Source organism: Bos javanicus, chromosome 26 (assembly GCF_032452875.1).
Source record: "Bos javanicus breed banteng chromosome 26, ARS-OSU_banteng_1.0, whole genome shotgun sequence".
Classification (NCBI taxonomy): Eukaryota; Metazoa; Chordata; class Mammalia; order Artiodactyla; family Bovidae; genus Bos; species Bos javanicus.
In genome coordinates this window covers 38,992,013-39,008,325 of record NC_083893.1, presented here as the reverse complement: position 1 = coordinate 39,008,325, position 16,313 = coordinate 38,992,013, and the positions used below count along the sequence as shown (strand labels likewise).

General features: G+C 56.1%; 1 protein-coding gene across 1 annotated transcript in view; it reads right to left on the bottom strand.

The window, feature by feature from the left end:
• Positions 1-6,700: 6,700 nt before the first annotated feature.
• GRK5 (G protein-coupled receptor kinase 5) overlaps positions 6,701-16,313 on the bottom strand; it is a 228,524-nt gene continuing 218,911 nt past the window's right edge. Inside the window, exons 12-16 of the mRNA XM_061403631.1 lie at positions 15,753-15,961; positions 11,411-11,548; positions 10,459-10,596; positions 9,628-9,759; positions 6,701-7,367 (exon numbers count right to left, since the gene is read on the bottom strand). Coding sequence (XP_061259615.1) covers positions 7,269-7,367; positions 9,628-9,759; positions 10,459-10,596; positions 11,411-11,548; positions 15,753-15,961 — 716 coding nt within the window. The 3' untranslated portion in view covers positions 6,701-7,268. The remainder of the gene's footprint in view (positions 7,368-9,627; positions 9,760-10,458; positions 10,597-11,410; positions 11,549-15,752; positions 15,962-16,313) is intronic.

The window sequence follows — 16,313 nt, the reverse complement described above, 5'->3', positions numbered from 1 at the left end:
CTTGTTTTGTATTTGAGCCCTGGCTTTCTAAGTCAAGTCTACAAGCACTTTCAGAGAGGCCTGGCTTTTATTACCTGTTTACCCACCCCACCCCCCATACCTCTCCCTTTAGGTAATTTTTTCTTTAAGTTTTTGGCTTATCCTTTCATTTTTTAAAATATAAGGCAAGACGATAACCCAGTGCACCTTGCTCCCATTTTTGGAGAACCAAGGCAGTCAGCCACATGCACCATCTCCATTTTTATACATGCAAACCTCACCCAGGATGTCTCAGCTTAACAAGCTGTCCACAGGGAGACCCTGGGCTTCAGTGAGATTTCAGGGAGATGAAAGCACTTTGTAAATCAGTGGCCCTCAAACCTAAGTGTGTCCTAAATCACTTGGATGGCCTGTTACCAGGTCTTGCCCAGAGTTCCTGACTCAGCGGGCCTGGGTGGGGGCCGGTGAGAGTTTGCCCGAGCTCCCAGGGACCAGACCTTGAGAAGCACTAGTGTGAGCCCCACTCAGGGCAGGGCGAACATACTCCAGTCTCCCTAAGACATCGATACCTCCGAGTGCAGGGCCTGAGGGGACAGCGGTGGGAACGTAGGCCCTGGCTTGACTACAGACCTTGGCCTGACACTCCACTTTGAAGTTCTCTTCTCAACGGTCGCCCGTGGACGGAAGCTTCTCCTGGGAGCTTGTTAGGCAGGCAGACCCTGACCCAGGCCTGGTAAATCAGAGTCTGTGGTTTACAAAGAGCTCAGGTAAGGCTCAGGTGAGAGGCACTGGCCTGAGTCTCCACACACCCTGGTTTTTATCTATGGAATAGGGGGCTGATGGCCCCTGGAATGAAGCTGAAGAGGACAGAGGCTTTATCTGAGTTTGACTGAGTAGGGTGAGCACTCACCCTCTAGCCACACGAACGGCCTCCTCCTTGTGCTCTCTGCCCCTACCCACAGCAGACCCCGTCCGGGCAGTGTTTGGCTTGAGGCACAGCTGGGCAAAGTGCTGCCAGGGGCCCTGGCCTGCTGCTGCCTAAGTGCCCGTCCCCGAGGGCTTCTCTTTCCTTCCTCTTCACGGTCTCCAGGGGTGTCAAGTTGGTCCTGTGACCCCACAGACCCTGTTCCAGAGGATAGCAGCCTGAAGCTCCTTAGTGCCTGGGGGTGTCCACTCAGAGCCTGGAAATGAACTAGTTGGAGGACATTTTGGCAAAAGTCACGAGGACACTTAGCAAATCCATGGCTGTCTGGAGTGAGGGAGGGGACTGAGAGATACTGTCTGCCCCCGGCTCGCCCCGTCTACCTGGGAAACGCTCAAGTCACTGGGCAGAGGGTGTGGGTGGTAGGGGCGGCAGGGGCCTGAGGCTGGAGTTTCCCCCTCGAGCCCTCTGTCTGCCTGCGGGGCCAGCTCAGATAGGAGGGTTTATGGGACGGCGGGAGAAGGTCCCAGAGAAAATGCCAGGGCCACCGAGAGAATAGCCCCTGGCAGGTAAGGCAGGGGCTCCCTACCCCTGTTCAGAGGCTCAGCGCACTTCCTCCTCTACTTTCTCTCCAGGTGAGGTCACCTCAGCCCACCAGGTTCCCCACCCTTCCCCATCCCTATTGCTCACCAGACCCTGCTCCAGGAGCCAGAGGACAACATGACTCTGATTCCTACCGTCCCTGTGAAGCAGGAGGCTCAAGCCTTGACTCCCAGCTCAGGGCCTCCCTCACCAGGTGCTGGGGCTGAAACCAGCTCCACTTGGGGCTGTGAGGGGCTGATGTGTGTGGGTCTAGGACCCCCACCCTGTTCTAGGACCAAAGACAGCCAGGGTGGCTGTGTCCTCCAGGACAGAGGCCTCTGTTCTGAGGATCACAGGGTCCTCCTGAATCTTTCAGGAGTCCCCCACTCCACCCTCTGCTCCTGGCAGGTGCTATTCCATTTTACACATGAAGCCACTGAGGCTCAGTGATAAGTGGCCACTCAGGTCCTACTGACGGTCAGTAAAGTGTTGTTAGCACCCAAAGTGAAGGTCACTCGGTCATGTTCGATTCTGCGGTCCCATGGACTATACAGTCCGTGGAATTCTCCAGGCCAGAATACTGGAGTGGGTAGCTGTTCCCTTCTCCAGGCGATCTTCCCAACCCAGGGATCGAACCCAGATTTCCCACATTGCAGGTGGATTCTTTACCAGCTGAGTCACTAGGGAAGCCCAAGAATACTGGGGTGGGTATCCTATCCCTTCTCCAGCATATCTTCCTGACCCAGGAATCAAACTGGGGTCTCCTGCATTGCAGGTGGGTTCTTTACTAGCTGAGCTTCCAGGGAAGCCCACTTAGCACCCAAAGTCCTGCTCATTGTCCTACTGGGCCAAGCAGGTGGAGAGGGAGACTGAGGGCTCTCGGGGCCTAGACTGGGACTCTGGGTTCAGAGGCACAAAGGCCATCCTGCTGTGCTGGTGTGCAGTTCTGACATGCAGCTCTGTGAAGGCTGAAAGGCCAGAAGAGGTCCTGTCTGCAGAGCCCATCTCGGAGTTATGGCCTTTGTCGGGTATTAATAAAACCTGCTGGGGGAGGTGCCCCATCTGACGTTGGGGTGCAGGCACTGACTTGGGCCCGCTCACCCCATCCTGCCTGGCATCATGTGACAGGAGCACTCTGGAGCCATCTGTTGGGTTTGGGATCAGAAGTCAGCCTAGAAAGGGCTCCTTAGGCCCTGCCCCCCGGAGTGGGGCTAGCTGTGGTCAGGTCGGATGGTCACTACAGGGCCAGCCTTGGGTGGGGCTGAACCGTCCACCTGATGAAAGTTTAACTCAGAGACCGAAGCGGCAGGTTCTGGCATCTTGAGGGCAGCTGGCTTTGGCAGAAGGAACAGAACAGCTCAGAAGGAAAGAATGCAGCCGTATTTTCATTAAGGAATTTATTTCTCTTAAAAAAAAAAAACAAAACAACAGTGGTTCGATCTAGATACAGCAGCACTGTGACATATTCGAGGAAACATACAAAGATTCAGAGCAGCAGGAGAACAAAAGCCGGTCTCTTCAGGAACGACCTCCAAAATGGAACTATTTTTATTCATCAATGTTAAAATTTCCCTGAAAAAAAAAAAAAGAAACCTTTGGATACTAGAAGGATTATTATTTTCACACTACCAACAGCCACGAAGCTCTTCTAATTGAGAACACTTGCTTCTGATCTATTACAAAAATGACTTAGTGATGCACCGGAGCAAGACGTCTAGATTCTTCTTTTGGGGTGTGTCTTTCCCTAGGAAGGAGAGCTAGCGTTTCAAAAGTTTTAGCCACTGTCCACAGCACAAGACTTTAAAGTTAGACCTGATGAGCACCCACACCTGCTGGAGCTGGAAAAGCTGGGCTGGTTCGTTGTAGGTACAGAAGGGGTCTCGGGGGATGAGGTGTCACCGTCTTGGTCTGTTGTGATCAGAAAGACGTGAGCTCTCTGCCATTCATGACTCACAGCCCTGCGCTTGGAAATGCACAAAGATTTCACATGCTTTCTGTACAAAGGCTAAAAAGTTAGGAGGTCCTACTTCAGAGTGTGGAGCTAGAGAACAGGAGACGACCAGAGGGGTTGCCCCCAGGAACACAATCACATAGCAAACTGAGAGGCGAGCCCAGTGTCACCCTGCCTAGCGTTCCCTCTTCATCTCTGGGGACTGCTGACAGTCGGCAAGGCTGCTGTTCCCCTTGACCGAGGCCTAGGGTGCCAAGTTCAGGGGGCTGCGGGGCTCCCTCTGTATTGAGGTCTGGGTCAGCAGTTTGCATGAGAAAGTTGGTGGGAAAACTTCGAGGGATGGGGGGAGGACAGGGTGTGAAAGGATGAGGAGCCTCCATGGTGAGCTGGGCACCTTGGAATAGCTTGGACACCTCCTGCCTCTCGGAGGGCAGGCCCTCAACATCATCCAGGCTTGCTAGGTCCAAGGGCAGGCAGCCACATTCCACTTGTGCCTTTGATGTCAAGGCTGCACTCCCACACGTGATCTCAGAACTCACTGCCATTTGCCCCCATGGGCTGCCTGAGAAGCGTGCACACACCAGACCCCACTGTGAGCTTCCAGGGAGCATGGCCTCCGACACAGAGGCTCTCTTTTGCTGAGAGCAGTGCCTTTTGGGACAGAAGCCCTCCTGGGGCTGCTCAAGACAGAGCAACATTTGACTACTGTGCCAGCCAACTGCCCTTGTAAGAAGCCTCGTGGTTTTCAAAGTGATGATCCGGCCTAGAAAGATCAGAGGATGAGCTGTTGTGGGAGGTGGTGCCATCCTCCAGGAAGGTGGGGTTGGGTCTTTGTGATCTTAAGAGTGATATTATGGGAGAATCCCACCGCCAGGGGCTCGAGAAACACTCCTGGGTCATGGTGATCATGGCAGAGAGACCACCCCCATCCCACCGGGTACAGCGGCTTGTCTCCTGAAAAGTGGAAGCAGAGACGCTTTTGCAAGACCCTGCGTCTCACGTCAAAGGCACAAAGTCAGCGAAGATCCGGTGAGAAGAACATAAAGACTTGGAGGAAGAAAGGCTCTTCCATGAAGAGCTCCAATGCAGTAAAAAGATTTAAATCCACTCACTGTCCAAAGATGCCTCATCCTGGACAGGTGGGTGGTAGGAAGTTTTCTTCTTAATTAAAAAGAAATCTTTAAAAAAATGCAGCTATAGAAAACAAGCCAGAGTAGAAGCTTGTGGGGGGCGGTTGGTACAGGGTCGGGGCATCCAGGGGCAGGACCTGTGGGGACCCCGAGAGGAGGGGGCTGACTTTCAGGCACTATTCTAAATGAAGTACAGAGCAATGGGCCTAAAGGAAGAGCCGGATTGCAAAGGCCAACGAGTCTGACTCTGTGTCCTCTGGGCACTCGGGGGCAGGTAGTGACTGTGAAGGAAGACGCCTGTGATTCTGAGAGCCATGCAAAGCTCTGTGCTTTTAGCATCTCTACTCTCACAATGTAGAAACACACTGGTTCATGTTTCCTTTCTTGCTCCTTGAGGATGCTTAATGCAAACCGACAGTGCATTGGCTTTGAGGTACAAAGAGACGGACTTCTGCACACCAGTCAATTTGGAAAAGCTTGGGTCGCTGTGAATGCGGCAAAATGAATGAAACTTCCGGGCAGGAGGGTGGTGGCGTGGGCTGGTGACTATCTCAGCGGGATGACTGTCCCTCTTTTGATTAAGAAAGGAAGGTCAGTCAGAGCTCGAGGATCTTAAAATACTGGTCAAAGAGCTCCACTTCCTCAGCAAAAATTCAGTATGGCTGTTTGTATTCATCTTGTACTCGGCCCAGGAAAGCGAAGGGAAGCAGCCTTGGAGACATGAGCTGGTCTTGAAGAAAATAATACTGTATTAAAGGGATCTGAGGGAAGCCCAACTGTTTCCTGGCTCCTCTTTGCTTGTAAAATGGCCTCAAAATGGTCAGTTGCAAAGGTCAGGCGCCTGTCTAGCGCCCAGACCCAGTGGCATGGGTTGGGGAAGAGCATGGGAACTACACACAAGGCTGACACACTGGCTTCTCTCTCTTCCTGAAACCTCAGGCTCCAAAGCTGCCTGGTCACCTACAGAAGTAAGTTTGGGAGAATCGGAAGCCCCACGGGTGGCCTGAGGCAGTGGCTCTCACACTCCGGGGTGCAGCAAAGTGACCTGGCAAGCTTTCTGAAGAAGCGGGTTCCTGGACCTACTCCCAGAAAACCCCATTCTGTGGGTTTGGGGTGGAGCCCGGAATCTGTATTTTGATGGGAGATGTCACCGCAGGAAGTACAGGGCCCACACCGGGAGAAACCCGGGTAGCTGCCTGGTGGCTGAGACCAGGTCTGACCGAGGCCAACTGGGCAGGCAGGGGAGCATGGGATGTTGACCTTTCACCCCGTCCGGGAGGGGAGGCAAAGGCAGATTTGCTTCTTGTCATCTTGTGAAGGCAGCAGGGGAAGGCCGGAGGCAACCTGGGGCTGGACGGCCATGCTCAAAGGGCCCTCTAGAGGCCCTGGGCTGGCAAAGCCACCAAGTCCCCTGGGGCTGCTTGTGCCTGGAGACTTGAGATGCCCAGTTAATACGTGCCTCTGCGCTCCCTCGCCCAGAAAGGACGGTGAGTCCTGAGCTCCTTTGGTGGCCCAGCCTCTCCCATTTGCTTGGAGAACCAACCACATCCATCCATCCATCCATGTCACCTGGGCCCCTCAAAGCTCTCAAGACCTTCTGATCCGTATATACTCAAGGGATATGCCTGGAGGCCCTGGGCAAACCACTCTCCCCTCTACAAACCCAAGACCTCTGCCCCCTGATGCTTCCATGGGCTGGAAGGGCTTGGGACTCTTGGGGTTCCATGACTACTTATCCTTGCTATGTGTCTCTTTAAAATAGAATAAAGTAATCCCCAAATGCAAGACTCTTGAAAACACACTGGCTCCAGCAGTCAGAACCTGCTCAGAAAGAAGAGGCCTAGACATCACTGTGCTGAAGACTCTCAGCTCCAAGTACTGGCCGCCTTTCAGAAGAGGAGGCCGAGCCCGAAGCAACGGCGGCATCACGTGCCCCCAAAGGGAAGTGCATGTTCTGATGGAGCAGAGCTCAGGTGACTCCACGCACCCAATGGAAGGTATTCTGGCTGGGGGTGATGTCCCAGTGTGCCTTTGGGCATTTAATTCAGATGGTTACAAGCCAACAGAACGAGGATGCCAAATGAGGAAAAGCTTATAGAGATGGATACAACCAATCCTTTAAAGGTGAAGTGTGGATCATTTTCTACATTTAATAAAAACATTTTCTCATTTGAGGCTCTGGAAGTCTTGAGTCACATTTTTCATTGCTGTTGTAAATCCCCCCCTCCCACCAACCCCCCTCTAAAATGTCTTAAAACACATGGTTTAACAGTGGCTGCACAGAAAATATACACCCTCAAAGTCTGACTTTCTTTTAAATACAAATATACAAAATGTAAACTGAGACAATAGAGAAATTTACAAAACTTTTCTTTAAAAATAATAAAGACAAAATTCAGTTCTAGTTATTAGGATGCTATTAAAATACGTGCAAGTTGTATCCAACTGGATTTCTATTGCAATGTTCGCCAGAGACACGTCCAATCCATCTCGGCTCGAGGGCCGCCTCCAAACACAGACCTGAGTGGAAATCTCTTTGAGGAACTGGGAGGCTCCCCATCTCAGGGGTGGGCCGCCTCCTTCCCCGGCTCCTGGAGGGCTTCCCCGCCCGCCCGCCAGGGTGGGAGCTCCTCCGGTTGCAATTCTGCTTCTAAGAAGAAGGGTCCAGGCTGGTCCCACCGTGGACTTCAGGCCAGAGCTGCAACTAGCTGCTTCCAGTGGAGTTTGAACTCACGTGGTTTGAATTGAAGTGGTGGTTAAAACTGGTCTTGGAATTGGGTGAACTCTTGGAATTGTTTTGATGCTGGGAGGGGGCGGTGAGCAGAGAGGAGAGAGAGAGCAAGAGCAAGTCAGTCATTGCAGAGTCAGGCCCTGGGGCCCTCGCCTCACAGGGGCCTCGGAATCTGAGCCGGAAGGGGCTTGGGTGACCAGCCCTCCCTCTTGCTTTCTGCTGCCTTCTGTTTTCCCCCCACAGGCCTAGGTCCACAGACCACCCTGCGGGCGGAGGGCTTCTCCTGGTGCCCGGGTGGAGGGCTTCTCCAGAAGCCCAAGCCAGGAAGGAGGCGGTCCCTCTATATTAATATCTACATGGTTAGACCTGCTGGCCTGGAGTTAGGCTGCCAGTTCAAACCCTAAATGTGCCACTTCTTAGCTGAGTGACCTTGAGCAAGCATCTGACTCCGTTGGCTGCCTAGCCTTTGTAAGGTGGGGTAGGAGCCACTTGTGCCTGGGGCTGTTGGAAAAAGGAAACAAGGCTGTGTATACAAAGGGCTCTCTTGGGTGCCCGGCTCCGGAACCACGAGCTGCTCACCCTTAGCACCCCCGGAAGTCTCTCAGCATCCCATCCCAGGAGAGGAAAGTTCCGGGCGTCTGCTCCCCCCGTTGGTGGTGTTGTCGGGCACATGCTGAGGCCACTGTTCTCCACCCTACTAAGTCCTCTTTCCACCCCGGGCAGCGAGCATCTCCATCCTGCATTTTCCGGTGGGCAAACAGAGGCTGGGAGAGGGTCATTGAGCTGCCACCCAACCGGGAAGGGGTCAGGGCTGGATTTGAACCTGGACTGTGAGCTTCCATAGCAAACACCTGTCCCAGAATCTGGGGCTGTCCTGTCAGAGGTGGCGGTCATTTCTGTCTGGAATTTCAATTTTATTTGATGGAGGCATTTGAAAATTATATTTTTACAGTAGGCGGAGATGAGTATGTTTGTGGAATAGGGGGTGAAACTCTCATGAAGTTTCTAGATAAAACTGCAAACTTGGGCCCTCAGTCTGCATATTCTCTCTGGATTCTGCCAGATCCATGCTCTCCACCCTGTTATCCCAGATCCTCTGCGTGGGCTCACAGGCTGTGTGACCTTGAGCAAGTTCCCTAACCCCTCTCAGCCTCAGTTTCCTCATCTGTGAAATGGGGTGATGGGAGCACTTCCGGGGCTCACCCTCCACTAAGGTCCCCAAAGGAGGGATGCGGTTTTGCCTGCTGCTGCATCCTAAGTCCTCAGGTAACAGTCTGGCATGAGTAGGTTCTCAATACACACTGGTGGAATGAATGGCTGAACGGAGGCCTGGGGTTTTATGAAGATTAAATAAGAGATGCCTTCAAAAAGCACTCAGCGCAGGGCCTGGCCCACGGTGGAGCGCCACAGCCATCTCGTCCCTGTTATTTAAGGGGGAGGGAGGTGGGATGCCAAGGGTCTGGGGACAGAGCTGCACCTGCCTTCACCTCTTCATCCCCCTGGGGAGAGGGGCTGCTCCTGTGGGCTGGGAGAGAGGAGAGTAAGGAACCAGGGGCCCCGCAGGCCTGGGGATGGGACCACGCCTTCTTAAAGGGCCAGGCCAGGAGGGGGCACTATAGTGACTAACCCCTTCTTGGTGGCAGGGATGAGGGTAGGGGTCTCTCTCCAAGGCCTGCCTGGTCCTGCCTGGGACATTTCTCCCATTTGGCCCCATCAACCCTTGATCCAACACCAGGCTCTGAGAGAAGAATACCTTTTCCTGAGGGACAAAGTCTCCTCTGGCTGCCGGCTGGAAGGCCCAGCATCAAACTACAGGGCCCCTCCTCAGGAGCCCCGAGGTTCTGTGGGGATCGCCTGTGCAACACCAGGTACATCTGTTCTCTGTCAAATCTTTGCGTGCATAACTGGCGTCGCCTTTACAAAGATTCTCAACCAGGGACGTTTTTTGTCCCCAGGCCCTGGGGACATATTTGACTGACACACGGGAGTGGATGCTACTGCCATCTACTGGCTGGAGGCCAGGGGTGCTGCTGAACCCCTAAAGGCACAGGACAGCCCCCACAACAAAGAATAAACCCAATGCATCGACAGCGCTGAGGCTGAGGAACCCTGACAGAGGGTGAACTTTGGGTTTGCCCCTCCGCTCTGGGGACCTCATTAACCAGTGGGTTTCAAGGCACTTCACACAGGTTGCCTGTCCTTCCAGGCTGCAGCTGCAACCCCTCGTCTCCCCAGCCAGCAAGTTGGTCTCAGTCCTATGCAAGGGTCAGGCCTGGGGTTCCCGGAGCTGAGACCAGGGCATCCAGGTTGGGGTGGGAGGTGAGGGTCTCACCTGACGCTTGAAGAGCCTCTGGAGCAGCCCTTTCTTTGGCGGTTCCGGAGGGTGGCTTCGGTTCAGGTCCGGTGAGAGGGTACCGTGGGGTCCGAACACGTTCAGCTCCTTAAAGCACTCTGTTTCTATCATCTGGAGAAGCGGTCAAAACACAGGCAGGGTGAGGGCTGTCCAGGCCATCCCGGGGGACAGGCAGCCCAGCAGCCCGGCTGTGGGTGACACTGTCCCTGCCAGGCCCTCCACTCGCCCGGGGTGAGACCCCGGCAGCTCCCCGCCCGCCCATGCCTCTCCCAGACCGCCTGGTGAGCCGTCCTCACTCAGAAGACAGAAGCCGGCCACGGAGGCTGGGATGGAGGCGCTCGTCTTCCAGCCACCCTCAGCTCCTCCTTCACCCCAGGGCTCTGCACCGTCCCACTCCGGGGCTGCAGGCCAACCTCCCCATCATGTCTATCTCACATGAACCAGCTCGGACTGGGCTCCATCCTCGTGTGCAGTGCGGTAATGGGAGCACTTTGCTGGCTCACCCTGCACTAAGATCCCCAAAGGAGGGATGCAGTTTTGCCTGCTGGTGCATCTTCAGTCCTCAGGTAACCACCCCGACTCCATCACCCACCTCGGGCCTCCAGCTGCTGCCGTTTCCCAGCCACGCTTCTCCAGAGTCATCTGGATAGGCCTCCTCTCCCCACCCCGCCAGCTCCTGACCCTGCACCACGCCACCGCCCCAGTCTGCCCACCAGAACACCGCCCCCCCGTCCCCCCCTTCCCCCGCCTCGCCGTCAGAGCAGCCCCGCCCCCGCTTTGGGGTGAAGCTGAGGACCCCACCGTGCTCACCTCGCTTTGCCACGGGATGGGCACAGAGCCCGTGGAGAACTTGGAGTAGAAGTCGTCGTCCGTGTGGTCCAGGTTGACGCCCTTCACGGTGGAGAACTGCTCGATGTCCAAGACGTCCTTGCAGTACACGGCCCGGGGCTGGGGAGGGAGGGATTTGAATGGGGAGCGGGGGCGGGGGGGTGGTGGTGGGGTGGTGGTGCAGGGAAGGTGGGGCAGGGGTGGTCTCCCAGGGCCTCCCCCCAGCCCTGGGAACCTGGGCTGCCCTGGCTCAGTGGGACCAAGGGGCCCCAGTTGGGGTGATGAGAACTCAAGGCGCCTTCCTGCCATCACTGACCCACACAGGCTGTGATGGGGCATGTCCCCAGGAGGACCACTCTGGCCCTTCCCACATCAGAGGCCAGTCAGAAGCGGTAGGTCACCATGCAGGCTCGTCTGCCACACACAGCCCTGGGCTGGGGTCCCAGCTGTGGTGCTTAGGTACTTTGGGAAAGTCACATAACCCCTGAAGGCCTTAGTTTCCTCGCCTGCAAAATGGGGACAATCGAGGCACTAGGACAGGAGGCTGTTGTCAGTGCTGCTATGGACCTGATGCTGTAACCCTGGTGATCTCTTTCATCTCTCTTGTCCACCAAACATGCTCTGGGGCTGCAGTTCAGGGACTCACAGACACAAACCCGGGCCCTGCCCTCTGGGAGTTCAAGATTGGTGGGGGAGGGCTCCCAAGGGCTCTAGGAGCCTGGGAATCTGGAAATGAAAACTTCATAGAGGTGATGAAGCTAGGGTGGGTGCAGAGAGACCTCCTCAGACCAGGCGATGCTCTGCTACTGGCAGATGGGAGCCACCCCCTGCCCACGGGTCTCAGCCCCTGGTCCAGGGCCCCTCACAGACATTTAGCAAAGTCGAAGGTCATAAACCAGTGCACAGGCTCAGTCCAGGCTGGGGAGCTACTCACATCTGGAACAAAGGGGGGATCCAACATCCCGGCCTCTAAGCGCTTGAAATTCATGTTCCTGAAGAAGGGGTGTCTCTTGACCTCTGCGGCCCCTTCCTCCTGGCAGCCCAGCCTCTGCTTTGCATCTTTGGTGAGCAGCTGCAAAAGGAGAGCCCCATGAGGACACGCCGGGTGGGGGGCCTTTCCTCCTGCCCAGAGGCCCGAGGGGCGAGGGGCTTTGGAGAGCTTGTGATCACCTCCCTTCCACACAAGAATCCCCGAGCCATCCCCTGCCAAGACATCCCTTCGCTCGCGTCCACCAGCCCTGGGCCACCCCAGGTTCCCATCAGACACCGCTCAACCCTGATTCGGGAGGCTCTCCTGAACCGCGGTGCGCTTTGTGGTCCCAGGATCCAGCGTGCTCAGATGCCTGGAACCCTCAGGAGAGCAGGAGTCCTGTCTGATTCTGCCCACGACTGCATGTCCAGAGCCTGGTGCGTACCTGGCACCCACTAGTGTATGCTGAACTGGCATCCCCTCTTCTGCTCCAGGTAAGCTACCAAGGGCAAAGACTGGTCTGTGGGTTCTCTCATTCGTTTACGCGATTCGTAAGTACATTGCAGACTTGCACCCAGGAGGCTCCGAGAGACGGGATGCTGAGGGTCTGGCCTCAGCAAAGTCATGTTAAGAGGACCCGTCAGGGCAAGGCAGATGTGACACCACAGTGGCAAAGGAAATGAGAACTGGCTGTTAGCTGAGGGATCAAGAGGTGGTCTGGGGAGGGGGCGTCTGAGACAGGCTTTCCAGGCCGGGAGAAGGCACTGGAGGGACCTGTGACAGGGTAAGCAGGGCAAGCTTGGAGAACACTCATCTTTGAGTCTGAGGGAAGGATGGGAGTGAGAGAGATGGGTCAGAGTGAAAGAGACCAGCTGGGGAGAGTGATGGAGGGTCCTGGAGGCCAGGTCTGGAGGTAGGATTTTAATACAGAGGTAGTGGGGAGCCAAGGATGGTTGGGGGTGGAGGAAGGTCCTCATCACAAACAAAAGGCAGGATGGAAGGTTATTAGGAGAGGAAGGGGCTACAGGAACAGACATGCCACCAGACCAAACTGGAGGAAGGTATGAATGAAAGATGGGGAGGGGGGAGGAGGAAGGGGAAGGGAGGGGGAGGGGTGGGCCACAGCTGAAGATGAGGCGGGGCCCCCACATAACTGCAGGGCATCAGCCCCCTCCCCAGTCCCAGGGGAAGCCTGTGCTTCTCTCTCCTCCCTGCCACACTGAGCACTCTACCGTGTACACAGTTGGAATCTACTAAGTGTCTGCTTTGAGACAGAAATCTAAGTGGGCAGCTCGCACCTTGGAGGGAGTCCAGCCCTTTCTTCTACCAGCGTCCCAGTGGCCTCTGCACATGCTCATTCTGAGAGGCAGGGGGCCTCCTGGGGTCCACAGTCTGGAGAGGAGACTTGCTGGGACTGCCCTCCCCCCAAACTAAGGAGTGAAAGGCGACAGTGGGGTGAGCAACGGATCACGGCCTCAAAGGGACGAAGCTGTGACAGCTGCTCACAACGTCGCCCCACTCTGTCTACCGACCCCCCAGGCAGGCTTGGCCCCATGGACTGGTGGCTCGGGGCCACTCCTGCTCTTCTCCTGGGGCTTTGCTTGTCTCCGAGAAATCGCAGAGGCTGCAGGGCCCAAAGGCTGCAGGGGCTGGCCAGACAGATGACACAGTGAGGGAAAAAGGTGAGGGGTGGGCTGCGTGGGCCATGCCAGGCTGTCCCTCAGCTCCTGCCAGGCAGGAATGTTGGCAGGTGTCCGGGGCTTCTGCTTTTTTCAAAAGAAGCCAGAAAATCCCGGTTTTTATGTGCTTTTGCCCCATTTAAAAATCTTGGCAATTAACCCACTCTTCACTTTTTTTCTAAAACACTGTTCAGCTAAAATAAACACCCACCTATATGTTGCCTGTTTGCAACCTGGGCATCAGGTCAAGAGTTCACAAATATTATATCAGGTATAAACCAGGAGAAGCAAGAGGGAGAGATGGTGTGAGTTTAGGTGGATGGGGCAGGCAGAGAGGGCTTCCTGGAGGAGGATGACTAGCGATGGGCTGGAAGGATGGGTGAGACTGAGACGGATACAGGGCTAGTGGGGAAAGAACAGTGCTGGACTCAGCAGGGGCCTAATAAAGGTGGGAGCTGAGGTCTGGGCTTAGGGACCGGACCCAGGAGACAGGACAATGAGATGCATGCACTTCTGGACCACAGGGGCAGTGGAGGGGGTCTTGTGGCTGCCAAGATGGAATGGGGGCTGGGGACTAACTTTATTGCTGTTTGTATAAAAGTCTTCCTCAGCAGTGGGGGCTGAAGCTGCCCTGGGCCTCCATGGTCTCCTTACGATCAGGCCCTGCTATGTCCTTAGCCTGGTGTCCCTTGGTGGTGACAGGGCGAGCCTGACCAGATGGGTTGAGGTTACGGGCATGGAAGAAGTCCAAGATCAGACTTACAAGGCCTCAGGGTCATTTGCAAGGAGGCAGAGCGAGACCAGAGGGCTCCAGAGGTTCTTCTAGCTGAGAAAGACGAGGGGACCTTGGTTTTGATATTTGCACCTGTAAGCCCAGGTTTGCCTGGAGCCCCAGGCTCAGCTGCCTCCTTCCCTGTAGTGGCCACCAGGGGGCAGCAGAGGAACAGCAGCGCCCCTGAGCCGATGACTGTGGGCAGGGGGCCCTCTGTGCCTCTCTGTCCTCTCAGCGGGTCCCCTGTTGCTCTTAGGGTGTCTCAAGAACTGCTTCTCTGAATTCCTGACCCTGACCCAGGCCACTTGATGATGCACTGACCTTCCATCCCTCACCCAGTTAGGTCCCAGCAGATAGGTACCTAGTTGCAACATCAACCAAGTATTGTTGGGTCCCCTTTCGACCCCCCTGTTTTCAACCATCCCCGAGGGTACCCCACATTTCCATGTACCTGCCTCTTGCTGTCTTGCTCCTCTTGTCCCTCTATCCCAGCTCTGGCTGTCGTGACTACCTGTTTCCTGGGAGGCTGCCCAGCTGCAGGCTGGCCCAGGCATGTGGTCCAGGCATGTGTTTGCCTGTGTACACGCCATGCCTCCCTCACAGTCTCTCACACACGCAAATGACAGACCTACGGCTCCTCTTTGGAAGGGGTCAGATGGCAGCTCTAGGCCAGATCCTTCTCCCCGTGCCTCTGTGACGTCAGACTGAGGCTGGTGAGAGGAAGTGGTCAGGCAGCGGGTGGCCAGCTCCAGGAGGGCAGCCTTCTGGGGGCGGGAGCTAGGCCAGATGGCTCTGGGGCCTCTAGCAGTGCAGCCTCGAATTTTCTAGAAGCAGAAACGTTGCTACTTTTCATCAGTTTCCCAGGCCTGCCTTTCTCTGGACTCCAGCCTGTTTGTTGATTTCACATTTCAGACCCTGAGGGTCAGATCCCGGTCTTGCTGTTCTAGTTGCAGAGCAGAGGAAGGGACCTGGGGGTTTGCAGGTGCCAAGTGTTGGGCACTCAGGCCCTTCCTGTCCCCGCATGGCTGGTGTTAGAGGGCGGCTGGCATTAGTGGGCAGCTCCCAGCACAGCAGTACTGAAGCCAGAGGGAAGAGGGCCCTGGGGGGCACAAGTGGGACTCGGGAGCCAGAGAGCCAGGCAGGGAAGGAAGCAGGCCCGCTGGAACCCAGAAGGGCCTCAGTCCAAGGGCGGACTCTCTCCAGCTTCACTTTTGAGGTCCTGCCACCCCATCCTCTATCCGGCTTCCAGACCCCCAGTCTGGCCCCTGCCCACCAGCCTGACTAAAGGTCCCACCCTGAGTGAGCCCTGCCTGGGGCCGGGTCAAATTCTCTATCTATGGATGCTGTCACTCAGGACCTCAGCAAGTGTGACCAACACTCCATGTAGTGGGTGGAAAACGTGAGTAAATGATGTTCGAAGGCCGAAACTATCACCACCCACCACCTGCAGCCCCTGGCCTCAGAGCAGCACCAGGGACCCAGAGCTGGATGGAACAGGAGGCCGAAGGTCAAGGGTAGGGGCTGTCCTGATGCCTTTGTATCTTGGGGGCCAGCTGGGAGCATCCCCTTTCTCCCCCATGCTGACCTCCCCCCAGAGCTGGACATAAGGGAGCCTCTCCTTGCTCACTGCAGCCCCTCTCCCTTGTCACAGAGCCACCCTGCCCCACCCCAGGCTCCCTCTTGGAAGTGTCTGTCAAACACCCCAGTCCACAGACCCTGTGGCTTCATCGCCCACACCCTAGCATGCCCTGCCCCTGCTCCCATCTGCCTGTTTGCTGTTCTCGGCTCGGGGCTGGGAGGGGAGCTGGCACTGGACACCGGCCCTAGGGCGATGCCTGGCTCACTGGGAGCTCACCATTTTGCAGATGGACTTGGCCTCCTCGGAGAACTTGTGCGAGTACACCTCCTCTGTCTCCAACACCCGGCGGTCCACCTCCTCCCGCTTCACCTTCTCCTTGCGGCCGCGGAAGGGCGACTGGCCCTCGATCATCTCATAGATGAGGCAGCCCAGACCCCAGTAGTCGGGGCTCAGGCCATACCTCTGGTTGTTCAGGACCTCTGGAGCTGGGGGCAGAGCAGGAGATCCAGGGGACGTGAGGGACAGCTGGTGGTGGGTCAGAGCCAGGCACACGAGGCCAGGACTGAGATGCTAATGGGGCCTCAGGACGTCCTGCAACTAGGAGTGATGGTACTGCTCGCAGGAGGCCTTGGGCTCAGGGCTGGGATCCCTTCCCACTGCTGACTCCTGCCCACCAACTACTAGAAATACCTCCTCTTCCTGGGATCCTGCCTTGGTTGCTCTTCTCTGCGCTCCCAAAGGACTCTGACTGTGGCTTCAGAAGCCTGACCATGGTGGATGGAAATAACCCGTTCCCTTGACGTCTCCCCTACTAGACTGCGAGCCGCCTCATTTCCT